This window comes from Anas acuta, chromosome 29 (genome assembly GCF_963932015.1).
Source record: "Anas acuta chromosome 29, bAnaAcu1.1, whole genome shotgun sequence".
In the NCBI taxonomy this organism is placed as follows: domain Eukaryota; kingdom Metazoa; phylum Chordata; class Aves; order Anseriformes; family Anatidae; genus Anas; species Anas acuta.
Window position 1 is genome coordinate 3414505 of NC_089007.1, and position 22526 is coordinate 3437030.

General features: G+C 50.8%; 2 protein-coding genes across 3 annotated transcripts in view; one reads left to right on the forward strand and one right to left on the reverse strand.

Moving 5' to 3' along the window:
• The window catches only part of BCDIN3D (BCDIN3 domain containing RNA methyltransferase), a 37928-nt gene extending 20520 nt beyond the window's left edge, over nt 1-17408 (forward strand). Inside the window, exons 4-5 of the transcript XR_011090332.1 lie at nt 8525-14454; nt 14490-17408. The gene's annotated coding sequence lies outside the window, so the exon portion shown is untranslated. The remainder of the gene's footprint in view (nt 1-8524; nt 14455-14489) is intronic.
• LOC137845944 (keratin, type II cytoskeletal 80-like) lies at nt 1740-17362 on the reverse strand. Of its 2 annotated transcripts, none has more exons than XM_068663491.1 (9): nt 17042-17362; nt 13293-13507; nt 8010-8070; nt 6924-7019; nt 4607-4771; nt 3996-4121; nt 3679-3899; nt 3286-3341; nt 1740-3198 (listed from the first exon to the last, which is right to left on the reverse strand). In XM_068663491.1, exons 1-9 carry the CDS (start codon nt 17360-17362, stop codon nt 2993-2995), a joined length of 1467 nt encoding a protein of 488 aa, XP_068519592.1. In that variant the 3' UTR covers nt 1740-2992. The 2 variants fall into 2 exon arrangements, with proteins under 2 accessions (XP_068519592.1, XP_068519593.1); XM_068663492.1 differs by having other exon boundaries at nt 1741-3195.
• Nucleotides 17409-22526: the final 5118 nt, after the last annotated feature.

The window sequence follows — 22526 nt, forward strand, 5'->3', positions numbered from 1 at the left end:
CGTTTTGCCCTGGGCCTTGGCTTGCAGCTGGGCCACGTCCTGGCCATCTGATGTCTCCTCTCCCCATGCTGGGGTAGACGCTTCGATCTTTGGCTCCAGACAGGGTTTGAGATCATCTCTGGGAAGCTTCTTGAAACTGATACGGCTTTACCAGGAGATGGCTGTGCTTTGGATTGCACACGTAGCTCACCAGATAACACGGATGAGCTTGCCTCTTTTTCACAGATCCCCTTAGCAGAAGCTGAATCTGACGGCCACGCTGTTCATTGCTGTGCTGGCTCAGCATCCTTGCCCTTGTAGGACTGCCCCCACCACCCCAAAGGGAGCTCTGAGGTCCTGAGCTGATGGCACTGCCTGCTATTCCAGCAGCACTCACGGGTTGTGATGCCCTTTGCTTGATAAGGAGAAAAAAAAAAAGCTACAGAACATCCCCGTCTAACTTAGCAGCTGGGTTTGGGGCTGGCCATCCCTCTGCTGTCAGGATAACTGCAGGAATTAGCCCTAAGGAAGGGGCAGGTCCTTTAGATGAATTCAGTGCTTAAGGGGTATTATGGCAGAGGGGGGAGGACAGGTGTGTGGGCAGATGGGGTGTCCCAAAGGCATGCAACCATTTCAGGCATAGCTCAGCTTCCATCAGTGGTCTGCAGGAATCATCCTGCTGCCTGAAATCCTTGTCCAGCACAATGTGGCTTGATAGCATTTTTTTTTTCCCCTTTGTCAGTGGGGAAACTGAGGCAAGGAGCAGCAGAGCAACTGAGGCAGTGAGATAGCGAATTGCTTTGTCCTAGCAGAAGGCCCATCCTTCCTGGGTCCCAGAGCAGTGAGCTGAATCCCAGAGTCCTGCTTCCAGTCCCCTGAGCAGTGGAGGGCTCGGAAGCAGCCAAGGAATGTGTGGGAGGGCGAGGAACCAGCCAGAAGCGCTCCTCTCACAGGGCTGGGCTGCTGCCGAGCCCCTGCCCTCCCCAGCCTGGCCGTGAGCACAGTCTCCGAGCTCCCCATCCTCCAGATCCCTGGGCTGAGTGCTCCCAAGCCCTCCCTTCGCGTTTGGGTTTCACCCTGGACACCGCGGGCTCCGTGTTGCAGCGCCCCAGCCCCATCCTGCCACCCAGGGGTGCTGGGGCTGTTCAGAGCCATCCTCTGGGCTCCGTGTGCCTTTGGTGTCGCGCAGCCTTGCACAAACGCAGCTTTGTGCCTCTGCCTGGAAGGGCTTTCATCGAAGGGCTCTGCTGGGCTCTGCCTCCAGGGGGAAGCTCTGTGCTAAAGCTCCGTCTCTTCCTCAGCTGGCGATGGCTCCTACCCCTGGGAGCTCACCTGGGGCTTCCCCCTTTCCCATCCCAACCATTTGGGGAAACCAAGAGCCTTGGGCTGTGCCACCAGCAGATTTAAGGGCTGGGGGCTGTAGCTGCTGGCCTGGAGCCCCCAACCCTGCTGCTGCTACACTGACCCTGGAAGCTCAGCATTGCTCTTAGGTGGGCAGCAAAGGGCAGAGGCGTTCCCCATCTCGGGTCCTCTGGCACCTCTGGGGGCTTTTGTCTGTTGGGGGTCCCCTGGTGGCAGAGCAGTGATGAGCTCCCCAAAGCCTTGGCTGCTGGCTCCATCCAGCCCCCGCAGCCCCCGTTCTTCTCCCTGGGGATCTGCACCAAGCAAATTGCCTGGGAAGTAATTTCAGCTTCATTCTGCTGCCAGAAGGTAGCCAGGGTCCTCAGCCCTGGCCCGCCGGCAACTGGGGAAGGAATTGCCGTTTCAGGTGGGTTGAGGTAAGAAGTTCAGAGCAAACCAGCAATGCGAGGCTTTCCACGTGTCACTCAGTACTTTATTATAACAGCCATAACCCCAGAGAGCAGGTGTTCTGGTTACAGAGATGCTGCAGTAGCTGTCTACCCTACAGAAACATGGAAATGCTGTGATGCACACAGTGGAATTACACCAAGAGACTAGTAACACCTCCTGTGAACTGAAAATCCGTGAACCCGAGTTGGGCTGCGTGGCAGTGGCTGAGGTCAGAGCCTGGCCTCAGGAAGGAGAATACTGCAGGGCACCGTCCGTGGTAGTTTGTGCAAGAGGGACCCAGAAATGCCTGTGCTGAGGCCAGGACTGCAGCTGGCATCTGCAGAGCTGGCTCTGGGAGCTCTGGTGCAGTGTGGCTGCTGTGCATTAGCTGGTGTCAGCTGGGTAAGGTAAAAGCCACTCCAGAAGTTCAATAAATACAAAGACAAGTCCTGCTTGTTTTACTTACATGGGAGCCAGAGAAAAGCCCATTTCTAGGACCTAGCACCACTGCATGCGGAGTCTGGGGTGCCTGTAGGTGAGACCGGTGGAGGTGCTCTCTGTTAGGAAGGTGATCAGAAGTGTGAGGAGTTTTAGTTTTGGTGGCATGGAAAGAATGGGGGGCCACCCAAAAGGCAGTAGAATTGGTTAAATACTGTGAAGTAGGCAAGGATTCCCGAGTGCAGCCAGCCTGTTTGTCACCAGCCATGCAAATGCAGATGTTGTGAATTCACCTGGCTCAGGCTGACTGCATCTCTCCGCCAGCTCCCTGTGGAAAGCTCGGCGCTGCCTTCCACATCAGTGAACACCTCTCAGGCACACACAGAGCAGGGAGAATGATTTTGTAATACTGGTAAAATGGCTGGGCTGGCGGCTAGTGTGTTAAAAGCTTGTGCGATAATACTTCCCCCTCCTGCCAAGTTTCCTATAGATAGATCTCAAAGGCTATGAATACAAATCCTCTCGGGAAGCAGACCTAGAGAGGGAGAAGATGTCAGTATGGGTATCAGAGTAGGAGAGGCTCTAAAAGCCTGGGCTGGTTTCTGCTTGTAACTGGTAGCAGAGATGTTAACTGGGATGTTGCAAAGACGAAAGAGACAGCCTGCAGTGGGTTTTCATCCTTCATCCCTTGGACGCTGGCTTGAGTTCAGGAGAAAGTACTCGGGCCTCGTTTGGCTGCAGATGCCAACGAGTCTTGTGGTTGTGCTGTGGAGCTCCGTTTCTCCTAGGAGCATTCTTCAGAGGAGAGGGAGCTGAACTTTGGCCGGGCACCACAGATGGAAGCATCTGCTTCAGGTGTTGCTGAGCCGCTGCTGAGGCTTCGAGAGGGCAGGGTCTTTGTGCTGCCTCCGTTCAGCTTCATCTCCCCGTTGGTGCTGCCTGTTCCTCTTGCAAACAGCTTGGAGTTCCTTAAGGTGCTGGCAGAAACTGCTGGGAGAGGGAATATGAGAGGGGGCAAGCTTAGAAGTGTTTGACTTACATTCAGCTTCACCAAGCCGTACAAAGAAAACCACTTACGGTGCTTCGGTCTGGAGTGCACGGCGCTGATGACGGTGGGGATTGGAGACTCCATGCTGTGGGCATAAGGAGAGAGCGTGAAGGTGGGTGTTAGCACCTGCAATTCCAGAGGGAGGGAGCTGGGCTATGTGGGTAGAGCCAAGGGCACGGTAGGGTTGTGGAGGCTAACTCAATAGCATCTGGGCCAAGCATCATCTAGAGGAGTGCTGGTGCCTTCCGAGAGCTTACGGAAAACTGCAGAGCAAGAAGCAGGGCTGAACTGTATGGGGGCAGCTGGGGTTTACTCTTTTTTCATCAAACCTATACCAGACTCAAAGCCTGGGATGTCTGCTTTCTCCCTAGATGTTCGTGTGCCTCTCTCCCACTGTCCAAGCACAAAGAAGCCCAGCTCACCTGCTTTCCTCCCCTTCCACGAGCTTCCTGTAAGTGAGGATCTCCAAGTCCAGGGCCAGCTTGATGTTCATCAGCTCCTGGTACTCCTTCACCAGGTGAGCCATATCCTCCTTGCTCTTTTGGAGGGCCTCTTCTAGCTTGACCAGTTTGGCTTTGGCATCCTTGAGGGCCGTCTCCCCATGCTCTCCTGCTTCTTTGATATTCTCCTCTAAGTACAGGCACTGGTGTTGCAAAGGGAAGGAAGGTGGTGGAGGCGTTAGGTGTGCTGTAGTTTCAGACCTGCAGATTAGAGCTTTGTCACCCACCCCAGGACACACCTGGCTCTTTTGGGACACGATGCAGGACCTCAGCTTCTGGATTTGGATGTTTAGGTCTGCAATCTCCCGTCGGCTGTCAAGGAGGTGACCTCCATAGGTGGCTGACTGGGTGTTGCCTTCGTTCAGCTGCAGGGGAGATGGAAGAGTGGGTTATTTGTTCTTCCTCTGCTGTAGCAAAGGAATCTGGGAGGATTCTCACTGCCCCTGGGGAGAAACACCTAACTGGGGAAAAATACCAGGGGTGTGGAAGGATTTAGGGCTCATTCTCGTATTGTCTTCTGGCTGTAGCTGCGCCAGGCACAGAGCACCCTGTTGTTGTTAACCATGTTCTTGCTCCCTCTGTTTGGAGGGGGCACCAGTGGAAGATCATTTGCTGCATCTTAGGTGGGCTGCGTTGCCACTGGGAGATGTTCTTGCCTTTCTCCACTGACGGTGTGGAGAGTCTTGGGCAATGAAACTCAGCTCCTAATTTACACATGTGAATTAGGAGGAGCTGGTCTGGGTTAGTGCTCTGTCCCTCCACATCTTGCTGATTCCTGTAGTTTCTAGGCTGATCTCCTTTCTTCTTTCCCTGCCTCTCCCCAGTATCAATCAGATAAGGAGACAAATACCTTTCTCCTGGTAAGTGTTTCAGCCTCCTCCCAGCTCCGAAGAGCCAGGGCTTCGTACTGAGCCCTTACTTCTTCCACAATTCTGCTCAGATCGAGCTTGCATGTGTTGTCAATTCCCAGAACAACAGAGATGTCCTTAATTTCTGTCAGCAGCTCCTCGAGTTCCTGAATGGCAAAGAGAACAGGACTGAGATATCAAGTAGTCAACAAAGCTACCTGCTGTAAGAGAATACAGCAAGTGTTCTCTAATAAGAGAAGGGAAAAAGAGGCCCCTTCTCTGAACACCTCTATCAGCGGCAGACCTGTTTTGCTCCCCAGAGCTGCTCTCATGTGCTGGAGAAACTCATGCCAGCCCTGGGGAGTCAGAAACAGGCACACAAGCTGTGGTATCACTGACTGGGGTATTTGCTCTGGATGGCTGACTCTGTCACAGTTCTATGGAAAAGAATTCAAACGATGTATGCAGACTCCCCTCAGTGAACCTAAAAAGGATCCTTAATCCATGCCTGTAAACTGCGCTCCTGGGTGGTTTGTGTGCAGACAAGACAGGGCTTGCTGCCTCGCTGCCAAGCAGATGGCGTGCACCTTCACTTGGCAGCTCCCCCCAGCCTTGGTCTGCTCCTGCAAGGGTTCCCTCTTATCAGCATCTCTGTAGCTTCTTATTTACACCAGCGTGAAAGAGACCTGGTACATCTCTCCCCATCTCTTAGCTTTCATCTTGATGTTTTTGTTCTGCCCTTTTGTGCAGCAGCCTCTAATCTCTTAGAGGAGCATCTGTGTACCTTGTTTGCCTTGTCTGCCTCTGACTGGGGAAACAAAGGGTGCCCTGATGTGGAGATTCATGAATAATGGAGCAGTACCCCACCACTCGTACAGGAAACAGGATTATCAGTGCATTTTTTTCCTTACTGTTGTTCAGTCTTTGAGCTTCTTTGTTAATCTTTGAGCACTTTAATGGCTATATGAGAAGATGCATGTGTATTGCAAGGACTTGAGCATCCTCTGCCAACAAAAAAACGAAACCCAAACCAAACAAAAACCCACCCCCAAAGTAGAGATTTATTAATGAGGATCAAGGCTGGGGATTTCTTCTGATTCATGCTAACATACTGTGAGCAAAGATGTCAAGCAGTTACCCACCCACGTTTACCTCTCTGCTGGGTGCATGTGCCTGTACATTGATGTCAGTCAGAGCAACAGGCATGGGCGAGAAAATGACTAACCAGAAAACCAGCCGTGGAGAGGAGCAAGCAGAGAAAGAGAGGTGGAGGGTAATTTCTGTGCATAAAGGGGGAGTTGTAAAAGAAATGTAGACTGCTGCTGAGGGCAACAGTGTGGGACCTAGGAGAAAGCAGCTCAAAAGGAAAGCAGCAGCCTCCCGGGTGGGGTGTTGAACGTGGATTCAGAGCAGGATCTGATTTCTGACTACCCCTGTAATTGCCTTGCAACAGGAGTAATTTTAGAGAAGTAAGGCCTCACGGCTGGATGCAGGCAGGCTGTGAGTTTTGATGTGTTTCTGGCATTATGCAGGGCATTCTGCTTCTCTGTGCCTCAGTTTCCCCACAAAGGGTAATGGCATTCCTCTGCCAAGCATTTTAATTGTTTGTATTGGTGGAATTCAGACAAATCATTAGTATTCCCCAAACACTGCTGAGCCTGCTCGGTAGCATTTTACAGGCTCTGAGTAAGTGCCTGAAATCACATCAGCGTTTGAGCAGATGCAGGCACACTGCGCCCTTTGGGTTTGTTCAAAGGCCTGCAGACGCTGCATCCTTCCCCCCGTGGTGAAATCACATCCGACTGCGTACTCCTTCCAGTGGGAACGGAGCACGTTGGGTTGGGTTACGACAGCATTCAGCACCTCTCCCAGGTTCACAGTGGCTTGTCCTGTTTTGCTGTGAGCCTTTCCTCTGCATCCGAAGAAAATAACACTCGGCTCGCTCAGCACCTGCCCCAGGTCTGGAGGCAAACTCTGGCAGCAGGGGTTAGGAGCTGAGGCTAAACACAGCCAGCGGGGGGTTAGGTGGGGGTTTGGGACTGATGGGGGGCTGCTGCTCCCAGAGCTGTGGGGCAGAAGGAACGTCCTGATCAAACTTCCTATGGAGCTGGCTCCCTTAAGGGAGGGGGATTAGCTGATAGATGCTGCTTTATGCCCTTTATCTAGTAGTTGGCTGCAACTCTACCAGGCGAGTGCTCATTTTGGTGCAAACTTGGAACAATGACCTCTCTGTATTGGGAATGTCCTCAAAAAGACCTTTTTTTTTTTTCACAGAAGCTTGCACATGTGCCAGGGCTGCTCTCTCAATTGCGTTTTTACCTGTTCGTAGATGGTTTTCTTCAAATTCATCAGCTCCTGAAGCCCGTTGAGTTTTACCTCCAGCTCAGTTCTGTGCAAGGTACTCGCGTCTAAATCCTGCAGGAGGTGGAAAGTGTATTAATGAATAGTTTGTTTGAAGTGAATTAATGAATAGTTTGTCTTTGGGTCGTAGTAAGAAGTCTTGTGTTGCCCCCATGCCCCCAGCAAGTGTTGCTTGCTGTTTATTGCCTGGTGCTTGTGAAATTGCTCTCATGCTCTACAAGCAGGGAGGCTTTTTGTGGAGACTTCAGCTCTGCAGGTTTTGTTTTTTTTTTTGTTCTGTTTTTTGTTTTTTTGGGTGAGAGCTTTGGTAGAAGTTTCAAATAGGTAGGGTGGAGAAGGAAGCAGGCAGGGCTGGTCTGTACCCACTCATCTTTTGTTCACCACAAAAAGCAGGGGTTATTGAAAACTGATGCTGTCCACAGAAGTTGCCAGAACTGCCCTTACTGGCTGATGACTGTGTCAGGGAAAACATGCAATTAGCCATAATGATAATTTGCGGAGAACATTTCCTCTGTCTAATAATATCCTGCATTCCTGCACCTTGGATTTTTTTTTAATGTAAAGACTGCACACAAAGCCTTCCATTTGCGCTGATATTCAAATGCAGCTACCTCTGGGACGGGATGTTTAAGCAGGGTGTGGCCACGCAACAGGTAGCAAAAGCAAACACTTTTATCAATTTCCAGCTTTTTCCAACCCGTGCTGTCATTCTGTGAGGGAACGTGCCAGGGAGCAGAGGTGTTGTCTCAGAGGGTCTGGGGTACAGAGCTCTCCAGGCCAGGTCTGGCCAGGGCAATCGTGGTGTGGCTGGACACAGGCTCAGGCTGACCCCCAGGTGCTTCTGCCAAGAGCCACGGGGCTCTTCTGTAACCACAAGCAGCCCAGACTTGCTAAACTTCTATTGAAATTGTGACCATGTTCACCACTCCGCTGTCTTCCTCAAGACCTTATTACCCTGTCAAACCTCAGTGGTACAAGGGCTCTTCTGCTCCTGGCTAGCTGGTGTAGAGACCATGTAGATGAAAAGCTCCCCATGCCACTGACCTTTTTGAGCTCCATGAAGGTGTATTCCATGCCACTACAGAGGCGAATTTCATCCTCGTATCTAAAGAGAGTGGAAAAAAGTTGTCAGAAATTGCACATGAGTCTCTGGGTTGCTTAACATTGTCTTGCTGGCCCCCCAGACATTAACATCCAGGCTTTCTGCTTTTACTATGATATCCTACCTACTTGACGTCCTCTGCCCCTAAATAACAGCAGGAGAGAAACCTCTTAGGAATGGGCATCTGGACAAGAGAGAGGGTAACAAGCTGCCACATGCCAGCTACTCTAGATTAACACCATTAGCACTTTCAGACTGAAAAAAAAAAAAGAGTAAGAGGAGGTAGCTTTAACTCTGATTTAATTTGAGGGCTAAGCAACCTCAGGTTACCTCACATTTGCCACAGAGAGCAGGCACTGCAAAGTGAGGTGTGGTGAGCTGTTCTCTGTGAAAGCCAGTTGCATGCCCAAAGAGTCCCAGATTTTTACCCTAAGCCTTTCTCTTCTGTTTCTTTCAGGTATCCTCAGCATTTAGTCTTCAGAACCTGAGAGGCTTCTCAAGGGAGAAAGCTTTGCTTGTGTAAAATAGAGAAAACGGGACTGGCATCAGAACTTATCTTAAGTGTAAGCATGATTAGTGAAGAAACAGAAGACCTGGCAAAGCAATTCATGGAAAACAGTGCCCACAGACCAGAAGGTAACAAAAAGCGTATGGGACAGGGTGGAGTCCTAATGGCTAAATATCCAGCAAGGGAACCAACCCTGCAGGTGTTTAAAAACAGGTTTGATATGGCAGGACCAGGATGGCAAAGACTTAGTCTGGGGCAAATGCATTTCCTGAAGGCTGGCACCAGGCACGAGAGGCTAGTTTAGGGAACACACCAGTCCTCGTTGGCTCTTGTGGCAAGTGTGTGGCTTGCCCTGATGCTGCTGAGAGCAGCAATCCAAGCAGGAAACCACAGGGTCTCTTTTGGGCCTGATCTGTGACCAGCAGTGGGTTGTTTGTTTGCCGTGCATGAGTCCAGAAGCATTCTGTGATGGGTGTCTGGTATCTCCCGCTGTGCTGCAGGACACACTAGGGGTGTGTTGGCTATTCTGCTGAGAGCGGAGCAGGCCGTGCTCCCAGGGAGGCCCTGGCTTCCCTGCGCTTCCAGGACACCTCAGGCTCCTCTTGCCCTAATGTGCTCATGGCGTTTCCAGGCTGGGAATTAAGCCTTTGAGTGCTACTTGCAGATGTCACCAAATTGGAGGGCTAAGATCTTTGCAAATGAGGTAAAATGGTATTTCCTAACAGAGGAGTGATAATAAAATCAGGAATGACAGCCGTATTCTGTTGTTTGACGGTCGGGTGCATCATCACTCTGGCTACAAGCTCTGCTCTGCTGCTGAACAAACTTTTACCAGAAAGAGGAAAAAGCATTGGGAACGCAGCACAGGGGACTGCTTTGCAGGGCAAGGGGGTGAGTCCTGCCTGGGAGCTGACCCGGAATATTGAAAACAGTTCCCTGGAGCCATTGCTTCCTCCACAGAGGAGATAGCGAGGGCACAGGAGGGATCTGATTGTCACAGGCTCTACAGTTGGGCGCTTCTAAGGCTCCCCTTTTGTATCCCCATGGTGTTAAACTCACCCTTTCCTTGCCTGCTTTTATAGGGCCAGGCAGCGTGGCTAACAAGATTTACCTGTCTGGTTTTTCTGCTCTTCAGCTGGAATGTTAGCCATGCTGCCAGTAACTATGTACCGAGCTTAATTACAGCCTGCCACTCTTCCTTCATCCTCATGGCATCTCAGCCCAATCCCAGTCTGTCCCAGCCTGCTGAAGCAGCTTCGCACATTGCCGGGCGCTGACATAATCCTGCGTGTGGAACAAACAACGCTCCTGCCTGAAAGGGAGCAGGCCAAGCAAGCCAAACATGCTCACCACACGGCTCCGGAGGGACGTGGCGGCCGGGAGGTGACTCACATGGGGATGGAGCCTTCCACAAACACATTACAGCATTTATCTGCTTAAAGGTAATCCTCAAGCAATCATGCATTAAGGCACAAATCCATCCTATCTCACTTCATGCACTTAAGCCGCACTTGAGACAGGCGTCTGGTCGCCTTGGGCTCCTTCCATAATCAGTGAAGCAAAATCAGAGCTGAACTGCATTTCAGGCAGGCTACGTTCCTCTCCGGACACACCTCCAAGACTACCTTAGGGTGAAGATACAGTGGTGGGATAGATCTGAGCCTGGTGGCATGGAATTAAGTCAGTCTCTCTTGTGGAGCAAGGAAAGGGGGGAGGGAGCCACTGAAAACCAGCTGCAAAGGCAGAGGTACATTGGCTGACCAATCTTCAGGGGGAAGGCTTGATTGTCACAATCCCTGGGTCTCAGTAATGGCCCCTCCAAAGGCTGGCAACCCCATATTTTCCTGCAGTGTTCTAGTCCCACCCCAGAGTTGCTCAGGCACATGCAAAAATTCCCTGCCTTCTCATTCAAATGGCTCTTTGCATGTGCAAATCACGCGTGGGGAGCTGAAGCAAAAGCTTCACTCCTGGGCAGTCCTACTCGAATATGTTTTGGTATTTGATTTTTAGCTTGATTTCCTAAAGAAGCAGGGTTTGAGACCCTGTGTCGGCCTTCGATTTATTCTGTTGTCCCTTCTCCATCCTCTCACTTTGGAACAGTGACAAAGGAGAATTGACGCTGGTCAATGTTACCCTAAGGAAGCTGGAGAAGGTGAAAACATCCCAGCTAGCTAAGTCTCCTGTGTGTCTTCTGGAAAGCAATCCCTTAACAGAAAAGACAGACAAATCAAGGCCTTCCCGAGGAGCACTGACAGGCAGGTTCACTTAGGATCTCTTGGGCAGCAGCCTGCCTGGGCACCACTGCGTGCATGGCTATGTCTGGAGCGCCACAGCAGGGACGAGCAGCTGCCCAATTAAAATTGCCAGTGGAGTTACTACCTTCTGCTTCCCCAAAAATATTTCCCTTGGGAAAAGAAACCTCTGCAAGAGCTGGAAGCCTCCAAAATTTGCATGGTTTAAGTAGACCATTCGCTCCAGAAAAACAACTGGGCTGAGGCAGTTGTCTTGCAGGATTCAACAGAGCCAGTGTGGGTTAGGACGGGGTTGGATTGCTGCCTGGAGAAAGCTCAGCAGAAGCAGCACTTCTCTCCCCGTGAATCACCAGTGGCCGGGAGCAGCTCAGCGGATTGTCACTGTCGCAGAAATCCACCAGCGCTGGCTTCGGGGGTTAGCAGCACCCAATGACAGGGTGGGTTTTGCTTATTTGCTGCTTAGGCCACCCTGGCAGGGCTTGTGCCTTGCAGCTCACAAATAGAAAGCGGAGTGGGAGGGCTCTGTAAGTGAAGGAAGAGCGCTCGGAGGACAAGTGTCATTTCCGAAGGCTATTTTCCTGTGGCTGTGTAGTCCCACAAAGCGGGAACTTTTCCCAAGACCAATAGTTGTGCCATTAACTGCTCATAAACTGGTGCCCGGTGTGGATTCTCTGCTGTCTGATCCCGTGCAGGTTTACATGCAATGTCCTTACCCCCTGTGTACGTTGGGTTGGGGGGTGGTCCTGTTCCTCTAGCTGGTCGTGGGCTTTGAATTTCTAGCAGTAAAGCATATCTGTCTTGTCTACCCGTTTGTCCAACTAGGTTGAAACTGTTCAAGATCAGAAATTAGGAGGGAAACACACAGCCAGCCAGTTTGCCTAAGCACCTTTATCCCTAAGAAACTGGGCTGAGAAATAAATGCAGACATTCATTTAAATTCATAAAAATAAATTGCCAGACATGGGCAATTAATGAGGTAATTACTGAGAACAAATGAGGGTACAAGCTGTGAGAGCAGATACGTGTGACTGATCTGATGTTTCTCTACCAGCCTGACCATTTTCCTATCTGGGTTTTCCTGACTGTCGCAGAATAAAACAAGGAGTATCTCTTGTAACAGCATGGCCACAGAGCCATTGCTTCCCAGGGGATGTACAAGGAGGAACAAGTGCCCCAGAGAGGTCTTGAGGTCTTATTCCCTTTCCTAAAACATTTAAATAGCACAATCCCTCTTCTGGCTTAAATCCAAGCTCAGGGTGGCTACCTGTCAGCAAAGCAAGCAGCAGTGATTCCAAGTCTGTTAGTGAAACCAGCATCCAAATGAATTACGGGCACCCACCACGAGGAACTCAGGGATCTGTAGGCATCTGTACATAAGTGCATCAGTTCTGGAAAGATGCTGAGCATAATGATTTCAGCATAAGGTCAAGAGCCAACCTCTTAGCTCCTCTTTCTGCTCTGCCACCAGCTCGCCCCATGCAGCTGCTGTCTCCCCGTTACCCCATCCATAAAGCGGAGGTATCAGTCCTTCCCCTAATTTGCAGACACGTTGAGCAGCTGGTTTAATCAAGGTCTGCAGGGAGCTTTAAGATCCTTGGGCTAAACTCTGGAGAAGGGCACTGTTATTATTTATGCATCGCTTTGTTCATCAGGAACAGGTTTGGGCTATTATTACAGCGATGTCTATCAGTGCCAGCGGAGGGGTGGGCCCTTAGCATTGTTGTTCTGTTTTGACAGTGCCCACAGGTGGGTCGTCGCTACAAATCAGCACGGAAGGCTCCAGAGAGCTTGTGTAGGCAGCTGGGTGTAACTGTAAGGGAAAGTATCTAATTGTGGATTCATCTGTGCGGTATGCAAATGACACCGATAATAAGGAGAGCATTGTCTTCTTAAATGAGCCACGGAGCATCTCCAATCTTCTTATCAGAAGATCTCGAAGCTCTTGACAAAAGCAGCGATAAGCGCTCAGCAGCTGGCCCTCTCTTAAACTTCCAGCTGCCTTCCTATTTTCTGTCCAGAGGTTTTCTGGGTAAGAATTTGACTCCTTGGTCAAAGCAGAATTTTGCTTTAAATTTTGTGGGGAGAATAGGGAAAAGAGGGGGTGTTTGTTAATGCTAAGTAGCCTAGTCCATAAAACAGTTTGGGGAGGAAGTTTTGGTTTGTGATAACAATGTGGAGAATAAATAATTCTTTGTTTTATTGGCTGTCATTCCTGGTAATATTGTTCCCCAGAGATGTACTCTGGTCTGAGGCATTTCTCAGATGTCCTGATGATTTGCTTTCTATGGGTTACTTCCATCTCTAGTTAGGAAGAGGCTGGGAAGCCAACCTCTCAAATGCACAGTTCTGTTTATTCCTCGGAATAACTGGCTGGCTGTGCTAAATCAGTGCCACGCTACTCCTTGTCCACGCAGCTTAACCCGTTCCCCCTTGCACATCCAAGGATATACCAGGATTATACCTACTTGCTTCGAAAGTTATCCATGGTGCTCAGGACCTTTGTCAGCTCCAACTCGAGATTTTCCTGCTCATAGTTGAGTGCCTTCATCTCTTGATTCATTTTGCTCATGTACTGATCGTAGATGGCCTTCATGTCTGATTCGGAGTGGGAGTTATCTTGGTCCTTCAGGAAATTCCACCGTGTTGTCAGGATCTTGTTCTGTTGCTCTAGGCACTGGACCTGCCGAAGAAATTTCAGAGCCTTCAGCAACACCAACAGCTGATAGCAAAACTGACTGAGTGCCTCTGGTCTGGAGACCTCTGGAGTAGCTGCTGGACCTAGCTGAGATCTCCAGGTGAAAAGGAGAAACCCCCTAAAGAACAGGTCTGGGACATGCAGAGGTTTTATACGTTACGTGCTGCTTAATTTCTTGATAGGTCATGCTCACATCAAAGTGAAAGAGCATCTCTTATTAAGTCGCTGAAAAATAACAATTGTTCAGTGCTAGTCCCCTTTACCTCCGAAAGTAAGAAATAAAATCTGAAAATTCACTACTGCTCATGCATAGATGTGTTGTATAATGGGATTCTGATTTTACTGCCTCAGAGTGGCACAAACTCAAAACATCAGAAAAGATAACTCCTTTCAGATCTGTAGGATTACACCATGGCAAAGCCTGAGCGGTGAATCAGAGTCCTGGGTTGTACTGCAAAGCAGCACGGACAAGAACTATGGGAACTCTAGAGAGTGAGTGAATAATTAGGCTCCATGTGAGGTCTCTGTGTGCCTGTCTGCTTGAGAGAGGATACATTGCATTCTCATCCACCCACTATTCAAATCTGGCACTCTTCTTTCCTAATACTCACAATCTGGACAGTAATGCTCAGTGTTCATCTTCAAAGCTCTTGACTAGCTTTAATTAATTATTTAATTGTTACTTCTCTGTCGCATTGCTCTGTGAACAAAACCAAACTCCTTCAGTTGCATTTTGGCTGGTGATTTCTGAGCTGTCGGTTGCCTGCAGAAACCTTCTGTCATGGAGATGATGCAATGCTGAGATAAGTGCATCTGCGCTGCAAAGAAGCAGCTTCAGCGATGCCTTGCGCGGCGAGAGCAGTGGAGCGCAGGAGGCTGTGTAACTTCTTGTGGCCACAAGCAGCATCAGTGAATTGAAGAGGCAGTTCCCTGCTGCTGAGCACTTCACAGATGCACACGGTGAGAGGCTGCTGAGCACTTCACAGATGCACACGGTGAGAGACAGCATCTTTCCCAAAGAGCTGCTTATCTGAGCAGAGAGAGAAGCGGGAGCGTAGCGCAGCCAAGCAAAGCAGTTCTCAGATGTTTGCAGTCTGTTATTAGCAGAAGGGGTAGGAGCTTTAAGATCTGCCAGGTCTCGCTGTTAGAGACCTAATCCTTTTTTTCCTGATAACATAGTACATGTCTGTAGACATCAAGTCGGTCGTCCAGTCTGGTGACTGTCTGCTCTGTCCTGGCTCTAAACCAGTGTCACATTCTGTGTGCATGCGTGAGGCTGCGTACCTGCAGGGTGATGCTGTGGCGGAGCCAGAAAGGGGCATTACAGGTGGCATGAGGAAGTGGCCTCCGGGGCTACCTGTCAACAATTGGGCCATTTGTTCTCTTCATCTGAGGCATCTTAGGGAGTGCAATAGGGCATCCCTCAGAAGACTGTGGTCAGCAGGGCTGGGATCAACCCGCGGGACTGGCTGTGGAGAACAACTTCTCATTTTAAGGCAGCTTCCCCATTTGCTACTAGAATAGTAAATGGTTGCATTGGCTGCTGTTCTAAGTCTCTCACTGACCCTCACATCAAGTCTCAGTTCCTGACCTTGCTCCTAATGGATTGTTGCTCTTTTTCCCCCTTAACTTCTCAGTTTCTTTCCTGTTCTCAAGCCATACCCATCCGCTGGGCTGAACTGCTTTCATCTTGGCTTCTCATACAGCATCCTTTCCTGCAAAGTCGTTTAATGTGAGCTTTGCAGCAGAATAATCACCCAAATCTGGCCTCATATCCTGGGAAGACCATGACTGAACAGAGAAGTGACCAAAGCGTAGTCCTTGGAGGCCTCTGCACCTGAGCTGCTCAGGGTAAAGGCAGGGCCTCAAACAGGGACGTAGTTCCTCGGCTGTTCGTTGTCTTTCACCTGGACATATCTGGAGCAAATGGAAAGGAAATACGAGCAGATCTGGAACAGCCTGCTGGAAGCCCATCAGCAGCAAGCTCCTAAAGTTATTGTTGTCAATTACCTGAGGAATTAGCCGCTCAGGCTTGAGACCATCTGAATTCCCGATTAAAAAGACAAGTTCTCTGTGACAAGGAAGTGTCATTACTTTCTTCTGGAATGAGAGCCTGAGGCAGATGGTTGAAGTTTACCACTTACGTGCCACTTGAAGCTGCAGCCTTCAAAGCTAAATGCAGAAGCTGCAAGTGCTGAAGACAAAGCCGCCTAACTAAGGTGGAGCATTTGTATCTTCTGTCCATCGGGCCCGTGCTTATCAGCAGGCCACCAGCTTGGGCTTATCGTGAAATCTGGAGCCTCTGTCACTTCTTCCATCTCTGTTTGCACGAACAGGCTGGTGCCTGTGGTCTGGCTTACGTATGTATTGTCACTGTGTGGTCTTGCCCCATCTCCCCTGCTCCCATCCTTTCTCCTGTGGTCTGGTTTCTGAGCAGGGCTGGCTGTACGTGCACGCATCCCTCTTGTTCTGGATAGTCAGAGGACCAGGCCAGCAGCACATGCAACAAAACCTATCCAGGTGATTTCCAAAGCAGTTGTTTTCTAGCTTTGCATTGCCAAAATCAGTGCTTAGAAAAGCACAGACGTGGAGGCTGCCTTGCTCCTCCATGCAGGGTCAGCCCCCTGGCACCACCACCCGCCTGTTTGCACATGTGGGTGTGGTGGGTACACAACTATTCGGTTGGGATAGATGCTATGGGAGATGGTCCCCCCCGCCCTTCTCCTTCCCAGTGTGAACTCAGGTCCTCTTAGAGGTAGACTTAAAGAAAATAATAATAAATAAATAAAATCCCAAGCTGTAGTAGCTTGGCATTGAGAGCCTGTATTGTAGACTGCAGTGAAGCAATCCTCCTAGGAGATTACCATCTGTTTACAGAGCACCAGGGCTTTGCAGAAACCTGCCTCGGCTGGATGAGTTGTTTTCCTTTGAGAAAATCTTCTGCCTTCTCATGGATCTTAAGAGATGAAAGCGACACTTTCTTGGCTGAGCGTGCAACCCCTCACGGTAAAAAACACAGAGGAGGGAGGTGTTGGGGGGGGTCTCCCTTGCCCGCTCTGCACCTCCAGGGGTGAATTTCCAGCTGTCTTTCAGCAGCCAGAGAAGAACTGGAGCGGCCACCTCAGGCAGCGTCACTGCTCGTGGCTGTTTGTCCACCACAGGAGCCCAAGGCCTGCTCTGTCCGGCACTGTGCCTCCACCACCCTGCTGTGCTCAGGGAGGGCCAGGTCCCCAGTGGCAGAGGTCACCCAGGGGGTGACAGGCACAGCGAAGGAGACACACAGGCCACCCGCTGCTGCTGACCACAGATGTGGCCCAGCTTTACCTAGGGATGATGCTAGCCCTTGTCAAAAGAGATAGCACCGAAGGAATAACTAATTGGGTAATTAGCCTGATATTCAGAGCCTGGCAGTGGTTAGCTGAAGGCCTCCAGAAGTCCCCTGCCAGACTGGTTAGCGTTTGCTTCCCCGCCACCATCCTCATCCCCACACTGCGCCGTGTCCTCAGCAGCTCGCCTTACCTTCTCGATTAGGGTCACAAACTGGTTGTTGAGCAGCTTGATGTCCTCCGTCTCCTGCTGCCGCATGGCTTGGAAGTCGGTGTCGATATCAAGGTGCACGGGAGCCAGGAGCCTCCCGTCGATGGAGAAGTAAGAGGAGCTCTGGTATCCGCCATCTCCGTGGAGGCTGAGGGAGCTGTAGCCATTGCTGGCCACGCCGTTGGGGCTGCAGCGGCCCAGGCGATCTGGGGACGTGCTGGCTGCTTTTCCTCTGCTCATCTTCCCTGACACCTCCCAGGAGGAGAGGGAGCCACTAGTGAAGGCTTTGCAAGGGTTAGTCATGCTCAGCTTGTGGCTCTGCAGCTCTAGGGGAGGAGAAGGGAGGGAAGGGAGAGAAAAAAAAAAAAAAAGAGATGAAGTTTTCTTGCTGCTGCTGCCTCAAAGGGAAGGAGAGTAGTGGCACGCTGAGGAGCTTGGTCGGCTAATTCCTGTCTCCTCAGCTCGTGGGTTGGCTAATAAATTACAAGCACCTGTTCTCCTATGTTCATTAAACGGAGGAGGGTGTAACCGTTGATGTAATCCAGATCAACCTGTTGGCTTCTCTTTTTTTTTTTTTTTTTTTCCTCCTCTCTCTGTACCCTCCTTTCTTCAGGAGCTTGTTTGTGTGGTGAGGGCATAGGCACTCGCAGCAAAAACAAATCACTCACAGGTAATTCACCGGGCCCCAAGCGGCTGCTTTCCTCATCCTTAAATGGTGAAGAAAGCAGCCAAAGGAGCTGGGCTGCTGCAGGCTCGGGGAGGACGGCTCCGAGCCTGGCTGCTGCCGTCGTGCTTGGCGCACGGAGCCCGGGTTCAGCCCATGGCTGGTCTCCAGCCAAAGGGATTGTGATTTTTTTGGGAGTGGGGAGTGTTTGGCTGAGGAAATCGTAAAGCAGGAGTCAGAATTTGCTCAGGGTAGGAGTTTGGAAACTTGTCTCAAGCTCGTCATAATTACACTTGCTCATGGTCTTCCGTTGACCACGCAGGTGCATCACGCAAGCCTCTGATGGTCTGAGTGCTTGAGGGATGTTAGGTCTGGTCTGGAGACCCCTTGGGTGGGCCAAGAGTCCTTGAGGTCATTTGGTCAGCTGGCCTGGCAGCAACAGGGGCCTTCAGAACCACCAGGCTGGATCTCAGAAGTGCCCATGTCCCTCTTTGACACCTGCCTTTCCCCTCCCCAAAAGCTGTGTAAAAGCTAACTTTGGGAGACACCAAAAACCACTGTCTTTTAATAAATTCTAGCCTGCTGAGGTGGCACGCCCTTAAATACTTGTTTGGACCTAGGCATAAACCAACGTTGGACACGGCTCTCTTGAAAGCTTTTTCCTGCTTTAGCTCAGTTTCTCATGTGAAAAAGCAGGACAGAAGAACACCCACTTCTGCCTCCTTTGCTTGATTAGCATCGCAGCGTTCTCAGGAAAGGGGATGGTCTTCTCTGCCCCAAATCTGCAATTTCCATTTTGTGGGAAAGCTGCTGTTTTTTACGGACTGCTTCTGCCCCACGTTGGAAGGCAAGCTGGGAATTTCCCTGCCGAATGAAGGGGGAGAAAGCTTGGGTCTGTCACAGACCTGCTCCAATAAGAAATGTGTCTCATGATAGTAGGGGTTTCTGGCTTTAAAAGGGCTTCCCAGGGAAGCTGACCCATTCTGGTGGGGTTATCCTTTTCTTCAAGTATAGTTTCAGTGTTTTGCCAAGAGCAGCGTGCTTTCCCAACGGCACGTCCATCTCGCCTCACGTGTTTCCTGTGATAATCCATCTGAATACCGAGTCCCTCGCTCAATGGATCAGTGTCAGATTTTCCAGCTTAATCCTGATGCTTTATTTTGAGGATTAAACCAAAATATATGGTTGAGAGATGACAAAGCTCATGGCTCTCGCAAGGTGAGGTGAGATTATCTCATCGTGGGCTGCTCGTTTGTGGCTTTGTGGTTGCAGGCACATCAGTGTTGCTGATTAGCATCAGGTCACGGAGCCACGTGGCAGGTTTTTTGCTTCATCTTGTACCGAGGGCAGTTGTGATGGCTCCCTAGGAATGATCCCTCCAAGGGAAGGAGATAGAGGTGAAATTAAGCTAGTTCAATTTAATAGCAGCTGCGAGCTGTGTTCTGCACGGAGCTAGGCTGGGTGCTAGCACGATGGTGTTTTGCAATATCCCAGGGAGTGCTGCTGCAGAGAAAGCGCTGCTGGTCACTGTGTTGGCAACCACATCTCCCTGAGCATCAGTCCCCACTCCTTTCTCCTGCAAGCATCGATCCTTTGTCTCCCCATTATCTTTTCCTTGAAATGAAACTTCTAACGCTGGCTCCAGCCTGTGAGAACACCCAGTCTGGCTGAAATAGCATCGTGCAGTGCAGAATGTCAGGGTTTAAAACAAGAACAAATGTTTGTCCAGATCTAGTTGTAGCATTCTGGTTTTGGAGTCCTGGTTCCTGTATAGGATCACGTACTATATCCCGTGTACTCTCTGCTAGGTGCTGCTCAGGTGCTGGGGAGGGAGGCAGGATCACTCTGCCACGGAAAGATGCTGGAGGAAGATGGCTGAGGATTAAAGCTCCCTTTCATGCTTGGGAAAGGCAGGATGGAAAGCTATTTTCCAGGGGTAGCAATGGGACCTCTCTGCTCTGAGATGAGCAAGGTTTTTCAAAGCTCTGCCTCCTTCCAGGAGGACGGGTATAATTTGCCATAACCCTCTAAGGAAAGTGTGTGCAAGTGGTCATCTGCTGGCAGGTGATGTGAGGATATGTGGGAAGAGCTTGCAAAGAGAGGATTATCGTGCTTTCTAACCTCTCCTTTCTAGGCACCAAGCTGAAGCTCCTGTGGTCCCACCTGCTAGGCAGCGGGGTGAGATGGGGACCCAAACTTGCCCCTTTAGGGAAGGGAGTGCTGCTGCTGCTGGGTCCTAGGGAACCTTAATTTGTGAGAGCATTACTCCTCGGCAGTGCTCCAACAGCCCGACCTGATCCTGAGATTGATGCTGCTCTTTGGTCTTTTAGGCGCACTTAAACGTGGAAACCTGTGACCCTGTTCCAGGGATGGAGAAGGGAGGGCTGCTTCACACAGTGTGCAGCCAAAGCCTCGCTGCGTGTTTCTCTCCCTTGCTGTCTTCCCTGCCCTGTGGGAGAGGCAGTGCTGAGTCAGGGTGTTTTTTTCTCTTCCTGCTGATGTTCTCGATGCTCCTCCTCAGCCAGGTATTTGGTTCAATTTGGAAATGGCTGTTCTCCAAAATCTGGCTTTGAAATTTGGTGCCAGCCGTGTTGACTGCCCAGCAAAATGAGCTGAAAAAAGGATCTGAATCTGGATGATCTTCAGAGGTCCCTTCCAACACAACATTCTGTGATTCTGTGAACAGGAGGGGTGGAGGTGTGATGAAGATGAGGTGGAGAACGTGATGAAGGGTTCAGCCACCTCCAGCCTGTGTCCTGCCCGTGTCTGTGCAGCCTGGTCTGGCTTGATCCTGATCCCTTCAGGTGAAGGAGCTACCACCCAAAGATGCTGAGTGACCTGAGGGTCTCCCGTTTTGGAGATGTTTTTGCAGCAAGGCAACGCATTGCTTCGAGCTTGCGGTGTGGTTGTTTGGTAGGTTGAAGTCTGGGGGTGGGCATGGGGCAGCTGAAGCCACCACTTGTAGGTGGTTAAGCCTCTGTGCAAACACACCTGGAGCCCTGTCACCTTTCCCTTGGTACATGGAGATTTATCCCAGCCATCTGGCAAAGCACCTTGTAGGGCTATTGGCTCAATGAATGTATGCTTAGTAAAATAATTTATGTATCGAGATTCCATAAGTAATTGCTGTTTATTAAGTATGGGTAACGTATGAAGCATGAACGGCGAATCAGCATTTGCCCCAAGGAATCAGAATGGTTAAGCAAGACAGAGACAGGGCTAAGGGGTGCAGAGAGCCATGGAGGTAATGAGTGGGTCAGCAGGACTTGTTTAAGCCTTGTCAGGCACGCGAGGAGCGTCTGGAGTGGGAGCTGTGTGTGGCGGGGCAAGTGACACATCGCAGGGGAATGGCTGATAGCGTGGCCACAGGGAGGACAAGGCAGAGCAGCTGCAGGTTCCTGGTTCCAGAGAGCTCAGTTTGGTCCCCAAAGCTTCAGGTTTAAAACCAAAAAAGAACCAGAAGAAAGCCCCTGATTGCTTTTGTTAAATTGGCTGCTGGCTCATCCCGTGATAGCGAAGGCATTTACCTGCTCGTAGGCTGGAGACGGGTTCTGGAGACAGCCGTGGGGCTGCAGGCCAGCAGAGCTGGGTTTGTGGCGAGGGGCTTTGATCGCAGAGACGCCTTAGTTCAGCTGTTCCTCAGCCCGGCTCCGTGGTGCCTGGTGGAGAAGGGAAGGTGCCGGCCTGGGCTGGAGGCACGGCCAGAGCAGCACTGTGGCAGGAGAGCTGGGGACATGCCAGTGACCACAGGGCTGCGTGCTAATTTGGGCCCACGTGTGGTTTGCCATTGCTTTCCTTGTCTGCTGCTGCCCAGCCCTGGGGGGACGGTGCTGGGCACCGAGGGAAGCGCTGCAGCTGCCTTACCCATGCTGGACGGGGACAGCACGGCTGGGCAGGGAGCTGCACCCCAGCTCTGGGGCTTTGGGGATGTTGCTGGGGGGGCTGCCTGGGGATTGCTCTCCAGCTTTCCCCAGCTCCGCTTCATCCTTGCTTTGTCCCTCTGTTTTCTTTTCGTGCCCATCCAAACTTCTAGTGTCACATTTTCATCCTTTCCTCCTCCTTTTGTTCCTTTATGTGCCTGCCCAAACCCATCCACAGCCCCTTCCTCCTTCCAGCCTGCTGCCCCCTCCCCTCCTCTCGGATTTCTGGGTGCAACATCGAGCAGCTCAAACTGCCATCTAAATCACTTCCCCAAAACAGACGTCACTTGCAAAGAATTTATAGAAGGGCTTGGAAGGCAGGACAGGACGTGCCCACATCTGCTTCGCGCTCAGGTTTCCAACCCATCTGCTGCACTTTTGCTCATGTAGTTTCCAGGAAATGTCAAGTTTTGAAAGAAGAAGAAAAAAAAAGTCAGGCTAATTAAGTGGTGGTGACATCACTCGTTTCTGCTCTGGTGCCGCAGCCTCTTCCCTCCCCGCTGTGCAGAGCGGCTGGGTGATACCGTCCCTGCCTAGGGCTCTGCCCTGGGCAACTGCATCCCATCATCTCCAGAATAAAGGGACATGGTTTCATCTCAGAAACCGCTGCTCTCTCTGTCGGCTGAAGGCTGTTCAGAGTCTGAATCTCTGGGTGTCCTCAGCTGTCCATCGCCACCGGTCCCAGTGCCAGCCAGTGGGATCTTAGAGCCCACTCTTTGTTTAGAGCTGTGTTGGAGCCTGGCTCCTTTCTACTAACCTGTTCTGTTACTTTGGCAAATGGCTTTTCCTTTCTCCTTGTCCCTGCTTGTAAAAAAGGCATAAATGAGACAGAGTGTGAGGATTTACTGCTTAGTGTTTCTCAATCCACACTTGGGCAAATGAC

Bases quoted from the DNA above. Each gene is read 5' to 3' on its own strand.
- LOC137845944 (XM_068663491.1), bottom strand. From the start codon at position 17,362: ATGACTAACCCTTGCAAAGCCTTCACTAGTGGCTCCCTCTCCTCCTGG. The intron at 8,071-13,292 runs GTAGGTATAATC...CACTCTCTTTAG, and splicing joins ATGGATAACTTTCGAAGCAA to ATACGAGGATGAAATTCGCC. The intron at 3,342-3,678 runs GTGAGCTGGGCT...TTATGCCCACAG, and splicing joins GTGGAAGGGGAGGAAAGCAG to CATGGAGTCTCCAATCCCCA.